Raw genomic sequence first — 21,266 nt, 5'->3', positions numbered from 1 at the left:
ATTTAGAGAAGGCCCAAAAGGTCAAGGCATTCATCTTGGATGACGATTGGTGGGTTCGTGTGGAATATGTATTGGAATTCACCGAGTTTATCATGTATACACTTTGGTTTGCTTACACATATGCACCATATTAGGGGCATGTCTATGACAGCATGGACACAATGTTGGAGAAAATAAAAAAGAATATAAAAGAGAGAATGATCTTGAAGACACCTTTTGAAAAAGGGTGGAAGAAATCATTCTTCATCATTGGAATAGGATAACTATGCCATGCTAATCCTTGCATATTCCCTATCTCGAAGGTACTATAGCACTTTTGTACTTTCTATCCATAGGAGAGTACTAACATATAGAGATTTTGAAACTTGTTTCTACTGGGTATAAGCGGGCATTTAGTAGACTCTTCAAAGATCCAAGAGTGGAGTCAAATGTTAGGCAAGAATATCAATTGTTTGTATCAAGAAAAAATCAGAAACCTTGTGTTATCAACGACCAATTCAAAATAGATGCTACTACATGGTGTTATGTCCATACTCAAGATTATATGAACCTCCAATCTCTTGCAATCAAGATCCACTTGCAAGTAAGTTTTTTTTTTTTGTTTTGTTTTTTGCAACCTGTATTGTAGAATTGAACACCTAACAACATTCTTGAATTTATCTTGCATTGTTTAATTTTTATTTCGTTGGTTCTCTTTAGGTTGCAGACTCTTTTGCCGCTAAATGGAACCGAAGTACATAAATTATCCACCTAGTGAATTGTAACTGGTTGGCAGCAAAAGAGTTGAAGACTTGGTGTTATTTATCCCAATTTGCATCTTCTACCACATAAGGATCTCAAATACAAAAAGGGGGCAGCAAAGCTTTGACTTGTAGCACAAAGTCTGCTGGCTTCGATGCAACCATTCAAGATCTTGCTAGAGCCACTACGGCTGATGTGAATGATCATGATATATCAAATGGTGCATCTAGTTCGAGTGAAACCACCATAGGTTCAACTGATGATGATGATTTTGAACTTGCAACCGCTGAGAACCCAACATATGATGATTTTCTTGCGAATCACTTTGATGATTGATGAATATTAAATCATATTTCATGAACTACATTTTGTAATTCAGATATATGATATCATTGTCATGGATTATTTGAATATTTTTCAACTATCAATTGGCATAGAATATTTATCTTTGGCATTTATCATTGATCAATGATCAAGTATCATACTATTAAACGATTTAGTTTTACAATTCTTTACATTTCTCTAATTTTTATGTATATATAATACATATACATACACACTCGTACCCATAAGCACCCAAACACCTAATAACAAATTCATGCACCCATGTATTGGGTTCACGTACCCGCACCTATCCCCGCACCCGAATCGGTAACTTTGATTATAATTTAATTAGATCTTTGGTCAAAACTTTACGACAATCATGAATCTTCAATAACATATTATACATATAAAGCAATGATAATAAAAGCTCAAATAAAATAGAAGCCAACATACTCTCCCGCAAGCCCTTCTATATTCCCACCATCACCAATGGTTATATAAACAGGGGCAGATGTGTCTTCAATGGGCGAACAATCTCCATTTGTAATATTGTATGCTATATTTGAAAACCTATGCTGTAAAACCAATTAAAGACAAATATCATTGAATTACAACCAAAAAAAATGATAGCATAAGAAACCATAATATTTAGTAGATCCTAATATAATTAAGATTATAATTTCAAAAATTTGGAAAATGAAAATTTGGTAGGCTTATATTTGTCTTAAACTTGGGATGTGGAAAACATTTAGCATAAATCTTTCATATGAAAACACACATAAATTTGTAAAATGTTATTAATAACTTGGATACAACTAAATTTACGAAGGTTACAAATAAACTATCCATTTGTAGATAAAAAATCAAGTTCAATTCACATCATATTGTCATGTGGTTATAAATTACATATCAACATCAATATTTAACAAATTTCAGCAATGCAAAATTTAGACCCATGACAAATTTTACCTTTTCCCTTCTAAAGCCAAAACAAGGTTCAATGTGCCAAGAAGCAAAGGTACCCCCACCACCAAACCCAAATTAAAGCCTTTGAGACCTTCATGGTGCTTGAAAATTTCAAATGAAGATGAAAATTCACTAAAGTTGAAGGTTTCTTGTTCCAAATTGCACAAATGCATGTAGAAACAATTGTGTACTCTTTAAATTTTATACCAGACAGGTTTTCTTGTAGCCTTGTGATTTCCAAGTTTTTTGGCAATTTTTGCCAAGCCCTCATGAACAAATTTTTCGCCGAGTTACTAACACTTTTAGGATCATTAGCTGTTGTCAAGTTTTTAATCAATGATTCAAATATCATACTACAACAATTTTTTATTCATCTTCCTTCCATTTTGAATGTTTACAAGATCTTTTTTGTCAATATTTCATTAATATAATTTTTGTTCAGATCAGATCAAGGGATTGGTTGTTTTATCGAAGTTTAAATGATGGTCAAGGTTGAATTCAAAAGAAATATAGCTAGAATTTCCATTGCTCCTAGTGGTAACATACATGGTTAAAACAATCTCCCATGGGATTGAGTCATTGACTATGAATATCAAAACCGTAATTAAACTTCAATTAACTAAAGATTTATTTTTGTGTAAAATGTCGTAGCCAAAAGTTTTTATTAAATACTTTATAATTTTACAACTATGTTCAGTGTGGGCACTGGGAGGAAAAAATGGAGTAAACAAAACCTCCAATTTAGCCCAAAACTTTTAAAAGTTCGGAATATTATAAGAATACAGCTCCATATCTAGCATTTGTGGATTATCACTAGTATAGTTACAACCATTTTAATAGTTCATGGCTTTTGCATTACAAATTTTGATCCTTAATTAGAATGGATCATATTTAGGAGATAACATTTTACATACATTTCATTTTTGTCATTTATATATCCTCTCTATTTGCATACTAGAGAGACTACATGATGTGTGAATTTATGAAGGAGAGAAGCTACAGTGCTCCTTTTATATTCTGGTTCCAAAGTGTTCTTTTATCCTCTTAGCATTTGAACATACCTTCCCCTGTCCTTGTCCCACCTATCCAATCCTATATGCAATTGTGACAAGAAGTTTCCAACAATTTTACTAGTAAACAAATACATCGCAAGCATCAAAGACTGCTAACTCTGCATAATATACTTAGCAACATATTTTAACAAGGAGACTTTGGGTCATTGAGCATGATAGAATCAGAGAGCTATCAAACATGCACCATATGTGAAAAGGCATCAGTAGTCAAGCCAGATGCCTGGAGGATTAAGAACCTAATCGAACCAGTGACTTGAAGCACTAACATGAATACAGATTTCAACATTTAGACCATACAGAAGAGAATATGCAATGGCAGATATACTAATCTCAACTACATAGTCCCATGTAACTGAGTATATTCGTTACCAGTTTAAGAAAAATCACATCATAGTAGTCCAAAGAATAACTTATACCCATGTTTAGCTGCAAAATCAAGAAAATCACCACACATTCAGACCTAATGAATATATGCATCATACATCATTAAGAGGACCAGAATTAACCATCTTATAGCTACATATATGTGCGCTAAAATGCCAAACTTATCTTGAAAGACCCTAATCATCTAATCAGTAAGAAAAATGCCATACCAAACCCTAGTTTAGATTGTATAATAAACAAAAACTCCTAGGGTTTATAAGTGGATATCTCTCTCTCTCTCTCTCTCTCTCTCTCTCTCTCTCTCTATATATATATATATATATATATATATAATGTAAAGAAATGAAAGAAATATACAGAATTAAAACAATTGATAGCTTGTAACTTCACCAATACATATTCAAATACTCAATAAGATTATAACATATAAAACATATCAATGATATGAAAATCATATACATCTATGTTCACGATTCCAGTGCAAATCAGCAAATCATCACAACTACAAAATCAAATATCATAAGTACGGGACTTGGACTCGCCTCTGACTCGGAAAGTCAAAATTGGGCTCGAACTCAGACTCAATGACCGGACTCAGCTCAAATACACAATAATTGAGATAAATAGAAGCTACTTAATACACATACACAATTTTGAATAGATCACATAAGTGTCGTTACATAGTGTATAACATAATATAAACATATAAACATAGTGTCGTTACACTGTCAAATGTCTACAATATTCATGGATCAAAAGTTCAAAACATAAATCAAAATAACAGCTAGCGTGTAGAAGACTAAGGCTCATAGTGGCCTATGTCCTCCTATGAGTACGCCTAAGATAAGTCATGGAAGACTCTAGAGCCATCTCTTCTCCCTGTGTTTGAGGTAGAACCTCAGGGGCATCCTCATCCTCATCCTCACCCTCGCCCACATAATCCTCATCATCAGACTCGGATCCATCACTCGTAGCTTCAAGGATCAATATGGGAGAGCAAACTGGTTTGCTAATTTCTCTCTCAAAACTCCAATACTGTTCTCTAACTCTTTTCTATCTATCAAAAGCTTTAACAAAGGGTGGAATGACCTTTTTAGGTCAAATAGATGTTATACAAAACAAAAAAAAATCACTTCACCTTCTATTTTATTTTATTTTTGCTCTTTGTGGCATTAGCCACCAGCAAGAGTCTTGAGCTCAGGACTTGGCAAGTCCAGTGAGTCCAAGTAGACCCTGCCAGGACTTTGTTGAGTCCGCAGCGACGCCATTTGGCTTAGAAAGGTGGGCTCTATCTCGGACTCACAAAGTCCCAAAACACTGCAAAATATAGTTTAGCATTCAATGTTTATCAATCTGAATCTATATCATATGGATTCACAAAAAACTCATCATCATCTCCATCTCCTCCAACTGTAGCAAGTTCAAGATCATTTGAACTAAAAATGGATCCACTTGTGTTAGATACACCATGTGTCATGATGCTATCAGCATCATCATCTGTGATTGTGGTAAGATCTTGAATCAATGCAGCCAAATTTGTACACTCAAGTTCTACATCCCAAAGCTTGGTTGTCCCTCCCTTGTAATGATCCTCCTTATGTGACAAAAGATGCAATTTGGTATGAATGAAACCAAGTCTTCAGCTTTTTTAGAGCCCAATCAGTTACGCTTTACTCAGTGGATAAAGGAGTATGTACTCCAATTCATTTCAGCAGAAGAAGAAATTGCAACCTAGACAATGTTAATAATTACAAAATTAATTATAAAGTTAAAACATAAAAATGAAAATCAATTTAAATAATTGTAGAATACATGTGGTTAAAAAAAAAAGTTAAAAACAAATAAAATTTACATGGTAGAGGATTTTGATCGCAAGAGGTTGTAGATGCTTGAACAGTTGACCATAGAGGTACTACCATGTGATAGCTCCCATGTCACATCCATCCTTTATTGTAAGAGGACTAAGTTTTGTTGCCGAAGCAAATAGTCCAACTTCAATACTAGCTTTTCTATGAGTGTCATCATCTAGGAAGAGTCTTGCAAAAGCTTTGTAGCACCCACTAGCAACTTCATCCAAATATGGTGCTACTCTATCAGGCAAACCAAGTATGTCCTCACTATAGTACCTTGGAGATAAGGCATATGCAAGGAGGTGCAATGGTGTAGTCATCTTTTCCCAATGATGATGAATGATTGATTCAAATTGATTGCATAAGGCTTCACATTTTGTGGGATCATCCTCATGTGCTTGTAGTGAAAGTTCTACCTTCTCAACCATTGTGTTCATGTCATCATATACATCCCCCAAACAAGGCTAATCTAAATCAAAAAATTAAGGCATAGCTTGTGATGTCCCTTAATTATCTCGCTAGATTTCCCGCTTCTACCTTTTGCACCTGCAATGATGTTAGTACTGAAGTGGAATTATGAATTTAAAATAGAACATTATTTTACTAATTTAGAGAATAACATAGGGTTCCTAATCCCGATTGCTTCCCTTCTTAATGAGAGGCTGTGATCGGATATTTAGTTCCTGAGGGAGGTTTCCTGTAGCTTTAGCTAATTTAGTATAAATCTCCACTACGCATCGTCCTCTCACTCTACTTCCTCTCTTTAAGACCTATGGATAATCGTCCCTAATTTATCCATCCTTCCTAGAACATTTCTCAATCTAGGCCTTATCAATAACCTTAAAGGATGTATCCATCTTGTCATATGCATATGTCTATAAGTTTTAGTATACTAACCTTCATAGATAGGTGACCTCTGCTTTAATCCTCATTATTTTTGGACTCTGAGCTATTCTAATCTTACTATGTCAATGTGATTCCTAGCTCTCTATATCTCAACCTTGAGCCTATTTAATTGGCACATTATTCCAACTTTATGGGTGGTGTCTAGTTCTCTGCAATATAGGAATCTGATGATTATCTTTATCTGCCTAATATTTTTGTAAATGCTGTAGTAGAAGAATGAATGATGACATCAGAAGTAAGTTTTGTCCCTTCTCTCTTAACTACAATTGCCTGTGTGACTGAAACATGCAATATCAGACGTGGTGAAACTTGTCAAGGATGGGGGGAATTACTCCCTTACTCTACTGTAGTCGACCTACTCCTAAGTCGGGCCTTTCTATTGGTGCTTAGAGATTATGATGTCCTGCCTTTGATTGGTTTGCCAAGTTTGGACGTTGACTCTGAGATGATAGTCTGTATTCATTTTTGTGAGTATCAAATACTTCCTTTTTGCTATGTTTGTCAGATCTGATGGAGGTTGGATTGATATTGCCTAAGATGAAATATCCAGCAACGTTTGCCTTGTTTTATGATAATATTGGATTTTCTACCTTTGATACTATGCTCTGCCATGTTTTCCCCTCCTTCCTACCATCATGTTTGCTAGTTCTATGTAGGAATCTACCTATTTGGAGAGCCATGACTAGTGACTGGTCAGCCCTCTTTCAATTTTTATAATGTTTATGAAAGAAGAGCAAAATATATATTTCGGAAGGATTTACAATAAAGTTATTACCATTAATTTAATGATAATTTCGACACTTACGTTCTGCTTAAAAATAATCAGTCACATTATTTTTGTTTATTTAATTATTTTGAAAGAATTAAAAAATAAGGGATAAAGAAAAGAATAAATAATTATTGTAGGAATTAATAACAATTTTTTATTTTAATTATTAATGATAATTTTGAGGGAATTTGGATGTATAGTCTCTAAACATTTTTTCCTTGTGCTATTGCTAGGGAACAAAAACCACTCATCATTCTTGTCCTATTTCTTAATCTATTCCCTTAGGGATTATCACATAGTCATGATAGGGTTCGCGAAATCTAATACAAATTACACACGATCCCACCAACTGTCATCTAGGATCAATGACTTGACCTTTTGTGCCCTCTCTAAATTTGAAGCATTCCAGCTTGAAATAACTATTGGGCTTGATTCCTCTTGCTCCTTGTCGGGTAACAGTTTGTCTTCCTTGATCTTTTGGTTTATACCTTGAGTCTTAGACTGTCCAATGGCTTGTGGAAAACAAAGAAGTTAACAACAGAATGGGTTAATGTAGTAGTCTATCAATGACCCTTGAATTGAAAGGTACAACTCCCTTATGAATGCAAGATATGCAGTGAATTTTGTCTTTCGGGTTTTGGGGGTATGCTCTTAACCAAAGAGCAGAAGAGGCAAAAACCAAGCTGCTCAACACTTTAACAACTTAGGCAATTGAAAGGGGGAATAACTCACAATATGCAATCTATTCTGACCTACAATACAATGAATGGAAATATGCATTAACCAGCTGTGACAGTAGGAAGAAAGGAAGAGATGGTGAAATAGGTAATTCCTGGACTACACAAATAGCTGATGTTTTGACAATGGCCAGATTGTCTATCTATCAACTTCTCCACCCACTAGTTCTGACTTCCTCGTGCAACTAACTAGACTAAACACACAAACTATGGCATACAACAAAGAGAACAGAAGGCATGTTTATGCTAAGGAAAGTAAGACATACAGTCTATTGAACGAAGGAAACAAAACCTATTTCATTCACATTCATTCAATTCTCAACATTAGCACATTCATTCCATACATTGTACTGAAAGTAAATGAACAAGAAAACTTAAAATGAACTCAAAGTCACACACAGTAGTCCCAGCTACAGGGGTTTGCCCAAAGCAAATTTTGTTTATCTTATGAACTTCATTAAAGGTTACATTTATAGGCCTTTTCAAAATGGCCAGTTACATGGATGATTACTTCGCAGAGCATCTCTAAACAAAAGAATCTAAATATATGACAAGCTTGAATCATTGTCTGTTATAGAGACTAACAAAATGCTAAGAAAGGCTATATTTAGGAAAGAAAAGAGGGAGAATGGTAGATGTCTGGAAAAGCATCAGAACATCATTTTTTATAGAAGCAACTAATTTGGCTTTGTAAGCTTTCATAGCTTTGGTTACTTTGTCCAGCTCTTTGACATCTGGAATGATGATATTGTCGTCTTGGACCATCTAGTAGTCATGCATGTCCGTCAATTAATCAATTCTGGCAACCCTTGATTGGAATTTCTTCATTTCTCTCCTTATGATTGCATCCACTGCTGAGAGTTCTTGGATCTTGAACACTTAAAACTTGAGTGGGTCAATTGCTTCATCAACAAATGCCAAGAATTTTGAATTCATTCTCTCAATATCCACAAGATTGCCATTAGTGGACGCAAAGGACTCTGTGCGCAATGTCTTCAAATATTGAAACAACTTTTCAATGACCTTTTGCATCAGGTCATGCACATCCTTAAACTCATTTGCAAATCTCATGGAGCTTTCTATAACAAACTCCAAGGATTGTTTCTAGTGAAACAATGACTCCTTGCTTGTCTTCAAAATCCTGTGAGTAATGGTCACATCTGTCTTCATGTCTATTACTTCTTGTAGATGGGCCAATTGCTCTGTTAGCTTGTCTATTGCCTTCTATACGGTTGTCTGATTATTTGAAGTTGCTTCCCTACACTTGTGAGCATCCAACAATAGGCTTCCCATGTTTCAACCAGTGAGGGACCTTGAGCCTTTAGCTGATCTACCCATGCTCGGCCTACTTGCCTGAATTGCACTTTCTTGTTGCAGCTTTAGGAGTAGATTTTTATTCTCTTCTGCAATTGGGTCAATTGACTTGAAGAAGTGTTCCCCAATGCAGACCTTATGTATTCCACTAATTTTCTGTTCGAGGCATTCATTATTTCCTTCTCTGCTCTAAGTTGTTCCTGCTTATCCTCAATTTTCTCATTGGTAGACTTCCACATGTTCATCATGGAGACGTGAACTGGGATGCCAAGATCTACTGTCATAATTTGGAAATCATCCTTTGAGAGCTCATGAAATCTACCTTCTTTCTGTGGCTCAACAATCTCAACTAGCATATGGCCAGTCGTTGAATCCGTAGCCAGTGCAACAATCGTCTTCTGCTTCTTTGTCTTCTTGGATGGCTGAGAGGAGGTGACTTGTGTGACCAAGTGCTTTGATGGGGTTGCATCCTCATATCTCCTCTTCTTCGTATCAATGGTCTCTTCAAGCCATGACTCTGTAGAGAGCACATTGATAGTGGACTACAAGGCAATGGGATCAAATAGCTTCCTCGAGATTAATGGAGTTGGCTTTCTTTGAGAAGAAATAGGGAAGGCAACGATCTTAGTTACTGAAAGGGCTATGGTATCCCCTTGCTAAGATGCATCATGTTCCTGGCCATCCATGGGGTTAGTGTCGCCATCCAAATTGACGACTTGAATAGGGGAAGATGGCTTGGCCACTGATTTTTCTTGCTCTTTCCCCTTATCCTTTTCGTCCTCCTTCTCCCCAACTTTTCCAGTGTTCGGAAGAGATCTAACTCCATAGGTAGGAGTAAGTGGCACATTCTTTTCTAGAGGCTACTCTCCACCTTGGCCAATGGGTTGTGATGGCCCTACAGATGTTGATGTAGTGGCTGTAGCGGTTGTTGCTGCGGTTGACTGGGTGGCTCTAGCTGATAATCCACCCATAGAACCAATGCTTCCGGTCCTCTTCTTCCTTGCTCAGGTCCACTCCACCAATTTGTTTGTTCTCTTGATTATCCCCTGCATAAGAACCCCCATAGTGTCGATGACTGGATCTGTAGGTGGGGTAGACAAAACTGGTTGCCTTTGATGTTCTCATAAGATGTGGGGTGCATGTAGGCTCCATCATCTGCAAGGTTAGAAACATCAACATAATTGTTATATAATTTTATCTCATCAATGGTTAGCCATGATCAAAATGTCTCCCAAGTTTTGTACTCATTGAGACACCCAGACCAGAAGTCTTCATTATCCGAGACATGTCTATAAGATAAGATAAGATAAGATAATAATATTAATGCCCAACAAAAGACCAAAAGAGATCTATGGGACTGAAAATATTACAACAGTGAAGCAAACCCCAGCAAGAGCATACAAAGATGTCCGAACAAAACAAAAACAGCTAAAGAAATAACCATAAAGAACAGAGACCAAGAAAGTGCTAGGAGTCTTTCTTGGGTGAAAAGAAATCTGTCACAGAATGAAACAAATGCCGATGTGAAGAGGCAATGCCCTGTTTCTATCCACTCCCAGATGAACGTCGCTGATGCATGTCGAACCCGTCGGGGTAACAGGATGTATGTGTCAGGGTAACAGGATGTACTCGTCGGGGTAACGGGATGTACCTGTCGGGGTAACAAGATGTATGTGTCAAGGTAATAGGATGTACCCGTCAGGGTAACGAGATGTATGTGTCAAGGTAATAGGATGTACCTGTCGGGGTAACGGGATGTAGGTGTCAGGGTAACGGGATGTACTTGTTGGGGTAATCGGATGTACTTGTCAGGGTAACGAGATGTACCCGTCAGGGTAATAGGATGTATGTGTCAAGGTAACAGGATGTACCCGTTGGGGTAACGGGATGTACCCGTCGGGGTAACGGGATGTAATCGTAGGGTATCGAGAGGTATCTCGTAAGGCCGACATGTATCTGCATCGGGATGTATCCAGAAGGTTCTATTATTGTAGTCGACATGTTGTATCTGGCCGACGGATACCTTCGAGAAGGTTCCTTGGATAGTATTTATATCCCCCTTCGGGATCATTGTAATCATTATCATATTAGAAGCATAATGTAATATCTTGGCGTATGCGAATATAATAAGGAGTTCTGCTATTCTTATCTACTGTTCTGTTCTATTATTTGTATGCATTGTTTTCTTTACCCAGTACTGTAAACATTTGGTGTCGTTGCCTAATGGACTTAGAAAGGTAGGAGAATGAAGAGTAAAGCCGAATTAGCTGAACAAGAATAAGAACAAACTAAAGGACAAAGACGAAATATGCACAACACACGGCGATCTGATTTTGGCACAGCAAGCCAAACACAAAAAGAGATTCCAGAAGATTGTTTCCAACGGACGCGCCAGCAGGTGGAGTTGGTGGAAGAAGCATGTGATGAGTTTTTGAATTGGTGTTCGCCGAGGGAAGACAATCTAGACGGAAGAGAATCGACTCGCACGACTCGGAGTGCCGAAGGGGCAAGAGCGTGGAGTGAACTCTTCGTCCAGGATCCACTTCCGGAAGGAATAGATTCACTTAACGGAGACCCTTCTTCACCAAACACAGTTGTCGGGATACCAAGTGTGAGTGTCAAAATACCAAGTGTGAGCGTCAGAATACCAAGTGTGACCGTCGGAATGGCCGGACCAAAAGAGAAGTTACCTAAATTTGATGGTGATGGTATGGCTGAACCCATTCGACACTGTAAAACATGTGAAACAATCTAGAGGGCAAATAGCATAACTGATGAAGACGACTGGATGAGACAATTTCCGGCAACCCTACGGGGTGTGGCAATTGACTGGTTTACTAGTATAGATCCGCAGAAGCTAGACAATTCGAATAACATTAAAAAGGAGTTTTTGGTAGAATTTCAACTGTTGCGCGATGATAATGAAATTGTTGGCGAGATCTTCAATATCAAGCAGGAGAAGAATGAAACTGTCCGTGTCTACGCCAGGAAATTAAAAGATTTGATAAATAAAATAGAAAATAAGCCAGCGGACGGACTTCAGAAAAGATGGTTCGTGGAAGGTCTACGCCCGAAGTTGCGGAAGAAAATGAAAATTGTGCCACCGTCGTCATACATAGAAGCATACAACAGAGCACTGAACTTGGAAAGTGAGCAGAAGACAAAGAAGAAGAAGACGAGCTCCTCTGATTCTGATAACGACGAGCCCTCCGGAGAAGATAGCATCGATGATGAAGGCAGCAGTAAGAAGGTCTGCGCCCTACAGAAGGACATGATTCGCATGATGAAGGAGTTTAAAAATATGTAGAAGGAGACAAAGAGCAGTGAGCTGTGGTGCATAGAGTGTAAAATCGACCGTCATACTAAAGGGTCCTATCCAAAGAACCAATTTTGTGATATTTATCAGATCATGGGCCATTCGACAAAGGAATGCCCCTTTAACATGAAAACCAAAGGATCTCCACAAGTACTTCTTACATAGGCTGCTTCCACGTCAAGAGGGAATGGAGATGCAAACATTGATGGTGCCACTCCAGGTGGGTATAGGAATAATAACAGATGGCAAAATAACAACAACAATGCGAACAATAACAATAATAATGGCAACCGAAGTTGAATCCAGTATGATGCAAACGGACGGCTAATTGTTCAATATCGAGCATGTAATTTGTGGGGTCATTTTGCGCGAGACTATACAACGACGAACACACCAAAATTATTATGCAGATGGTGCGAACTCGGCGACCATGAAGATGCCAAGTGCCCAAAGTCTGGAGTAAATTTGATCACTATCGGCACGGATGAAGAGGAGGTTTTGACAATTACACGGAGGCAATCGAAGGTGTACCCAGACTCGGCAGAAGAAAAGAGAAAATTGGGGGAAACGCGGGTGGAAATTGAAAAGGCATCGTCCGCGGAGACATCTCAGTTAAAAGACATCACCGACACCTTGGCAAGAAACTACACGGAAGAAAACGTCGTACGACAGATCTTACAAACGGAGGTACTGGTCAAGATAAGTGATCTTCTCACAATGCCCCAGTTACGGATGGCCATTCTAAATCATACATTGTTTTCAAAAGCAACGGAGAACATAGGAAGGGACAGTAGGGAAGTGACGACAACAGACCAAATGGTGCTGGTACTCACAACTAGAAGGCATCCGACGGTTGTCGAGATGGGGATTTTGGGACATGTTCTGACAGACACAATTGTCGACGGAGGATCTGGCGTGAATGTGTTACCAGAGGATACCTGGAAGAAGTTGGGAAAGCCGACGTTGTGGCCACCTACATTCCAGTTGCTCACAGCAGACAAGCACGGGATCAAACCGTTGGGAACCTTAAGGGCGCAACCGGTAACTATTGGAACACAACCATTTTTATTAGACTTCGTGGTCATTCCATTGAAAAGAAAAGGATATAATGCTATTCTCAGACGGACTTGGTTGGTGCAAGCAAAAGTAAAACATGATTGGAAACAAAATACCCTATCAATGGAGCGTAGAGGCAAAAGATTCATAATTGACCTGCACACACAAATGGTAGGTGAGGAGGTAGCATCGTGAAATTCAAAAGGTGAAGGTGAAAGTAACGATGAAGGAAAGAGGAGAATGGAACCAGACGAAGGAGTATTGACACTAGAAGGAGGGTCAAATGATGACGACCTAGACTCGGTGAATGGCCTTTACCACTGGCAAATAGAAGACTACGAACTCTTTCCAAGTTGTAATATGCTAAGGGTCGACGAAGGTGAGAAAAAAGAGAAAAATGAGTGTTCGAAGGAATACAGAGAAGCAAATGACGCAAAGGAGGTTACGGCTGAAGAAGGGAAGGACAATCAATACAAACCCAGAAAAAAGAAAAATTCCACCATCTAGTACACGGTGAATGGACCGCACAGGGAGAAAAGAATGCATCGCACCATAAAATTACCTGAAGCATGCCGACAGCAAGGAAATAAGCTAGATGTGCGACAACCGCAGGCATAGTGGGCGACGGAGGTGACACAGAACAGACATAAGGCGTGGCATGACAAACTCAACAGGTTTCAACCTGGGCAGTTGGTACTCAAGTACGACGGTTAGAATGAAATCAAACAGGAAAGGTTTAAGGCAAGATGGGTTGGACCATATCAGATCCAGGAGGTCGACGACAATCGAGTGATAAAGTTGGGGATGTTGGATGGGCAAGAGGTACCTCACGCAATCAATGGATCCTATCGTGCCAGGAAGATGTTGTCATTGTCAATATCGCAGAATGATCAGATGATTCCCTCGTTGTTGTCGTTGCAAAATGGCAACGCCTTGAGGCAAAATTAAGGTGCTACAATTTTTTAATTTCTATTCTTACAAAATAAAATTAAAAATTAAAAATTAAAAATAAAATAAAATAAAATAAATTTGTTCGGAATGAGTAAGCAGATGATGTCAAAGGGAAGGGGAAGCATCAGTGGTTACCAGAACAAGTATCAGATTAGAAAAAAATGGCAGAAATAGTGTGTTCCATGCAGTTTTGCTAGGGCGTTGCCCCTCGACGACCTCTAGTCGTTGCGGATATCAGTCGTGGGAGTCTAACCAGTTGAGAAGAGTTGAAGTTGTTGCAGGCATGGACTTTCTATGTACCAAAGGCACTGCGAGTAGGTGTTGGCTGAGAGGCTGTCTTGGTGGATGCATAGAGAGCTTGGGAGGAGTGGGTCATCCAGAAGGCAGTACAACGACACTTAGCTTAGTGGACCGAGGAGTTAAAAGTAGAAAAAGCAGCATAGGTGGCTATCAAGGTCAGCTTCATTGTGTTAGCAGAGGCTACAGGCACGGGACAAAAGTGAAAGTGATGTGTCAGAAGCAGATTTATCTTGTTGTAATTAGTCTGTTAATATATTTTGTCTCAAATATTTTGTAATTGTCGTCTAGAGATGATTTCTTTTCTTTTGGGGGGGATGATGTCGAACCCATCGGGATAATAGGATGTATGTGTCAAGGTAACAAGATGTACCCATCGGGGTAGCGGGATGTACTTGTCAGGGTAACAAGATGTATGTGTCAAGGTAATAGGATGTACCCGTCAGGGTAATGGGATGTATGTGTCAAGGTAACAAGATGTACCCGTCGAGGTAACGAGATGTAGGTGTCAGGGTAACGGGATGCACTTGTCGGGTAACTGGATGTACCCGTCAGGGTAACAGGATGTACCTATCGGGGTAACAGGATGTATGTGTCAAGGTAATAGGATGTACCCATTAGGGTAACAGGATGTACCCGTCGAGGTAACAGGATGTAATCATAGGGTATCGAGAGGTATGCCGTAAGACTGACATGTATCTGCATCGGGTTGTATCTAGAAGGTTCTATTATTGTAGTTGACATGTTGTATCTGGCCGATGGATACCTTCGAGAAGGTTCCTCGAATAGTATTTATATCCCCCTTCGAGATCATTGTAATCATTATCATATCAGAAGCATAATGTAATATCTTGGCGTATGCGAATATAATGAGTTCTGCTATTCTTATCTACTGTTCTGTTCTATTATCTATATGCATTGTTTTCTTTACCCAGTACGGTAAACAATGCAAGTAGTCGGAACAGGATCTGACACATCTGGAAGGCCCAATATCCCGAAGAGAGTTGGAAGACCTTTTCACACCACGCAAAGAAGATAATGGTGTAACGAAGGCAGTAATGAGCTGAGTAGATGAGTGCCGGTGGGGAAGCAGTGTTTGGATCATGCTATAACGGAGCGTGGCAGCCTCACGAATATAAAGAGCAAGACATCTCTGATCATAGTAGCTGAAAAAGTCATGGACAGAAAAACATTCCCTGAATAAGCAAAAGAATCTCCCTCTGATCTCATAGTAGATGGGACAACAAAAAAGGAAATGAGCCTCATTCTCCACCTCCCCTAAAGTACAAAGCATACAAATCCGCTCCCCACAATCAATATGATGATCTGTCTAAGCTCGAAGACAGTGGGAGCCAACTCTGAAAGAACCTAAAGAGATCCACAAAGCATGAGACCACCGTCGTGAGAGATAGCTAGGACGGGCAATGATCCCATCAGAAATCACCAAAAAGTGCTCTGCATAAAAAGACATACGTGGACGCAACTCGCCAGGAGGGTTAACCCAGGTAGTAGTAATGTAAAGTCTATATATATCAAGACGGACATGCTCATTTAACTCCTGACGAGAAGGGAGAAGATGAGCAGGTGCATCCAAAGAGAACTGAAAAGGAGGGAGATGAGCCATGTCAATCCCGATCGAACTCAACAAAGAAGAAACCTGCGCATACCAACAACGCGCACGAGAACTAGTCTCATCTTCCGCAATGGAGACAGAAGAGTAGTAAACCAAGTAGGAGTAACGGTTCCTATCCCCAACAGTATCAGCAAACCCACGAAGACGATGAAGGAACCAAACCAAATCAAAAGTGGCCGCGAGTTTTAAAGGATGAATACCAAACTCAGCAAAAATGATACTGTGAGGAATGAACCTGTGACATCTGATGATGCGCCTAAAGAACAAAGATTGAATCCATTCAACTGAGGCCCATTCTGAGCTAAGAAGAGAGGGGCCCCAAACCACAAAATCGTAAAGGACAGTCAGTCGCACAAAAACATCTAAGAGGGATAACTTAGACGAGGTATCCTGAAAGTAATGTCTGAAACACTGTTTCTCAAGCAAAGCAAGAGAACCCATTCCCTTATTAACTCTACGTTGAATAGCAGGTCTCATACTGAAATGCGAACCAAAAAACATGACCCCCAAGTAAGTGTAGGATGAAGTGATCTCAATCTCCTGACCTTGAAACATGAAGTGAAGATGAGAGGTCTTTAAATAGTTAAAGACCATGATCCGAGTCTTACCCAAGTTAACCACAAGCTGTCTCTGATCGCAAAATAAAGCCAAACCATCAAGAAGTCTTTGCAATCTGTCTGGAGAAGAAGCAAGGAGAATCACATCATCCACAAAAAGAAGGATAGAAATCAGGACCTGATGAAGATAACAACCGTCTCCCGGCAGCGAAGACTTCAAGAGAAAGTCCTCAAGCTCATCAATATACAACCCAAACAAAGTAGGAGAGAGAGGGCAACCCTGCTCAACCCCAATACTGCTATGGATCGGATCCGAGAAGCCCTTCGGAGTTCGAAATCTGCCAACTACAATCTCATAATAGCGATACGAAGCATCTCAGAATTACCAATCTCCTTAAGTCTCTCAAATAGGGCCATCCTAGGGACAGAATTGAAAGCTTTGCGAAAGTCAACAAAGCAACAATAAACCTTCTCTGATCTGTGTCTAGCTTCCTCAATAATAGCCCGTAGTGTGAAAATATGATCCATAGTCTGATAATCTGATGGAAAACCAACTTGCCCTCTAGCCCTACTACCAATCCTCTCGAGCTCCACAGAAACCATAGCATTAAGAGCTGTCGCATACAATTTGGAAAATGTATGCCCAATCATGATGGTTCTGTAGTTCCTCAGATCAGAGACAGGGCCGGTCTTGTGAATGGAAAAAATCAAATGCCTGGACCAGGAGGTCGGAAACCCAGTATGAATCACTCTATTAAAAAGAATAGAGAGATAGGGGCCTACAACTGAGGCACCAAACTTGAAAAGCTCAGCCTGGAAACCTTCCTCATCAGCAGCATGACTACACTTCATGGATCTAATAGCCTCATAAATGTGGGAAAGGGTGAAAAGGCGGGTGAAAGGAGGTAAGGAGGGTGAATGGAAGGTTGCCCAGGAATGTCGTAAAGAGCCATGGTGTTCGAGGTGAGGGAGCGAAAGTCGAGGTTGGAGGGCAGAGGGGTATGGGGGAAAAGAGTGCGCCAAAAGAGTTGGGGATTGCGAATCAATGTAGAGCAAAGAAATTTGCACTTAGAAGCACCAAAGTTACGCTTCTTATTCCAAAGCAAATGAAGAGAAGATGAGCGGATACTAGCAAAGTCGGTGGAGTGAACCTCAAAAGAAGATCTCAAAAGACGATGAAAACATTTGCAGTCAAAATCGAACCACTGGTTCATGGGGTAGTTGTTATGCCGCTTGCTACGAAGGAGCAATGGGGGACGATGGGGAATGGAGAGGGTGGCAGACTTGAGGATAGCAGACGCAAGCAAGTCAAACATGGAGGCGGCCTTGCACAAGTCCGAAAAGCATGAAGGGCTGAGGAGCCTCGAGAGATGAGCAGAATAGAGCTCACCATCACCATCGAGAAAATGGAAGCGAATGGGCGAATGAGCAGTGATATAAGAAGAATGATGAGGCGACGAGAGAGGGGAGAGGCTAATATGAGTAAAGAGGAGAGCATGATCAGCTAGAGGAAGGCGCAAAATGGTGAAACTGTGGATGCTCGGAATGAAGGAAGGACAGGTCAGGGCGTAATCAACGACACTAGTGCCACCACCATGAGGCCAGCAAGTAAAAATCTCAGAACCTGGAAAGTAGGATAGGCCGTTCAGGATCACCAAGCTAGAGGACTCACAAAGCCGCAATAAATGTCTGCCATATCCAGATAATGGCCCATGCACATCCTCAGAACACCTCTGAAACCCTAAAAAGGCAAGATCAATCTCATTAGAACATATGGAGTCTAAACTACGATCATAGAGAGGAGTCTGGAGCATTCTGGTTCTCGCATTGGTCCCCGAGAATAATAATGTCCCCTAGAATAGCGAACTGAGAAATGGTCTCACATAGATCAATATAAGGATCCCCGTCATCGGTAGCATGAATAGCATAGTGAGAGGAGGCCAGTGGAAAGTAGCAAGCAGCCAAATAAAGATCTCTCTGGTGGTGACACTTACGGTCAATATGGACCCACATAAATCTGGCAAACGTGTCTGAGTGTACAATAGAAGTATTACTGAAAATATTATCCTTAATCAAGCAAGCAACACCACCCGAGCCTCGTACGCCACCAGAAACACGAACCTCATCACGACAAATGGATAACCACTAAAAATTGGTAACACCTGGAAGAGGACGTGCGGGACTCTCGTGAGTCTCGGTAATACCAAGAATATCAACGGTACCAATAGCATCACAAAGAAGACCAGGTAATGACCATAAAGAACCATTACCATTCCAGCAGTTAACAAGAAGGGAGCAAGTGGGGGTCTCCCTCTTGTTCAACTGCTGGTGGGACCGTCATTTGGCCTTGGGGGCCTGTCTCTTTTCACAACCACTGGGAGCAGAATCTCTAATAACTTCTTTCAGGTTTCTAATAACAACCCACTTACCAACCCGCCTCGCATCAGCAACAACTTTGCGAGCTTGTTTAAGCTCTGAAACTTGAGCCTTCGTGAGATCTTCATCTAAGAAGATTTTAGAAGGAAGAGAGAAGAGCTTTCGCTTAGCACGAAGAGCTCGAAGTCTATCAGCAAGTGAAAGGAATCTAATAAAAAGAACATCACCATGACCAAACCAGCATCTATCCACTGTGATGTCATTAAGACCAAGTTGGTCACAGAGAAAAGAGCATCCAACAACAAGAGGATCATGAGAAGAGGGAAGTCCACGAACGCGCAGGTTAAGCTCACGAACCCATCTCAATCTCTCATCCTCGAACTTGCCTTGAACCATTTTATTGATATTAGCCAAAGGTTGAGAGTCTGTATTACTACAAAGAGATGCCCATGACTTGACCTTCAATTTTGTTTCCGACACAAGAGAGGAGTGTTTAGCTGCAATGATAGCTTGTTCTTTGATGGAATCCAGTCCTTCCAGTTGGGAAATAATGGACCTGATACTAGTTTGCAAACCAGCTGTTTCAGTAGTAAAGGTATCAGAAAAATATTGAAATCGAGCTGCATTGGAAGTCATGGCATTCTTCAGTTCAGAAATGGTATTGGAAAGAGTGGCAACCTGTTCCTTCAACTGCAGGTTGTCTGATTCAAGTGTGGAGATCCTATCACATAGCCGCCTCTGGTAGGTGTTGAATTGTTGTCCATGGGTTTTTTCTATATCACTATTGTCCTCCATAATAAAGCCACAGATCAAATAGAGTCAAGAAAGACCCGCAGATCGATCATAACACCCACGAAAAGCAAATGAAAAACCTCGGCAATTAGAACAGCCACGACTTGTTGAGACGCCCACGATTTGCAAAGAAAAACCCTTGGCCCGCAAGGAAGCAAAAACACCTTGCAAAAACCAGACGCGAAGACAACACAGACGAAAGGGTGTCAGCAGGAACCATAGTAGTGATGTGGAAATCGCGGCAAACAGGCTGTCGCGCGGCAGACTGGAGGCCAAGCGGTAGATGGAGGTCACGGCAAGACAAACAAGCAAAGGTCATGCGGCAGATGGAGGTCGCGAAAACACAGACTTGCGATGAAGGAAGAAAACACAGCACTGTTGAAAACGACGACGACAAAAACCCTTTTGACGCATAGCAGAGGTCACGCAGGTAGATCCCAACTTCAAATGATCCCTTACAAAGTTAATTGGATCATATTGAGCCCTGAGCACCTCATAGTCTAACAACTTAATTTTTCTCTCAAAACTCTTTACCAAATTCCAAGCATCTAATCTAGAGGCACATGAATACAGGCCAATTGCTATAGGGAAGGGAATCTCATTACATTAGAGCATAGGGTATTCACTTCAAGCATTTGTTGACATAGTTCGACTAGGACCGCCTTGTCCTTCGGATATCTTTGCAACCTCTTGGGAAATCCATCATAAGCTCCTATTCGCAAATAGAAGAAACTCGATGTTACATCCCAATTTTTGACCTAATTTGAAATATAGCCGTTGAGGTTCACATAAAGTCAGTTGACAGTTAAATTGGTTATAATCTTGTGAAATGATAAGATGGTTAGTCATTATAATTTCATGTGAAGATAACATGCTAGTTGATTATTCATCATGAATTCATAGAATTGAAAAGGTAGCTAGCCAGTATGACTATTTATAACTTGTTATGATAATATGATTTAATTGTAGAGAATTTCTTTGCAAGAAACACATCGAAGGGGTGGAAGCATTGTCAGAAATGATGACAACCAATTGATATACTTACATGAACGTATGCAAGTACATATTATAATAATAATATTCAAGATATAATAATATTCAAATTATAATAATATTCGAACTATGATCTTCCAACTCTATTCTTTTCACTTTAATATTCTTTGCTTTTAATCGACTAACTCTTGGCATGATAAATTGACAATAATCAAATTATAATCTTTCCAA

General features: G+C 39.8%; 1 protein-coding gene across 4 annotated transcripts in view; it reads right to left on the bottom strand.

Annotated features, from left to right (window-relative positions):
- LOC149539754 (phosphoenolpyruvate phosphatase-like) overlaps positions 1-21,266 on the bottom strand; it is a 357,723-nt gene that overhangs the window by 61,835 nt on the left and 274,622 nt on the right. For all 4 annotated transcript variants that reach the window (XM_089800958.1, XM_089800960.1, XM_089800959.1 and 1 more), the window contains one exon: positions 1,519-1,640. In XM_089800958.1, coding sequence (XP_089657084.1) covers positions 1,519-1,640 — 122 coding nt within the window. The remainder of the gene's footprint in view (positions 1-1,518; positions 1,641-21,266) is intronic.

Source organism: Cupressus sempervirens, chromosome 9 (assembly GCF_028749045.1).
Source record: "Cupressus sempervirens isolate cs-2001-9-10 chromosome 9, ASM2874904v1, whole genome shotgun sequence".
In the NCBI taxonomy this organism is placed as follows: Eukaryota; Viridiplantae; Streptophyta; class Pinopsida; order Cupressales; family Cupressaceae; genus Cupressus; species Cupressus sempervirens.
The sequence above is the reverse complement of the archived record's forward strand: the minus strand, read 5'-3'. Positions and strand labels throughout refer to the sequence as shown.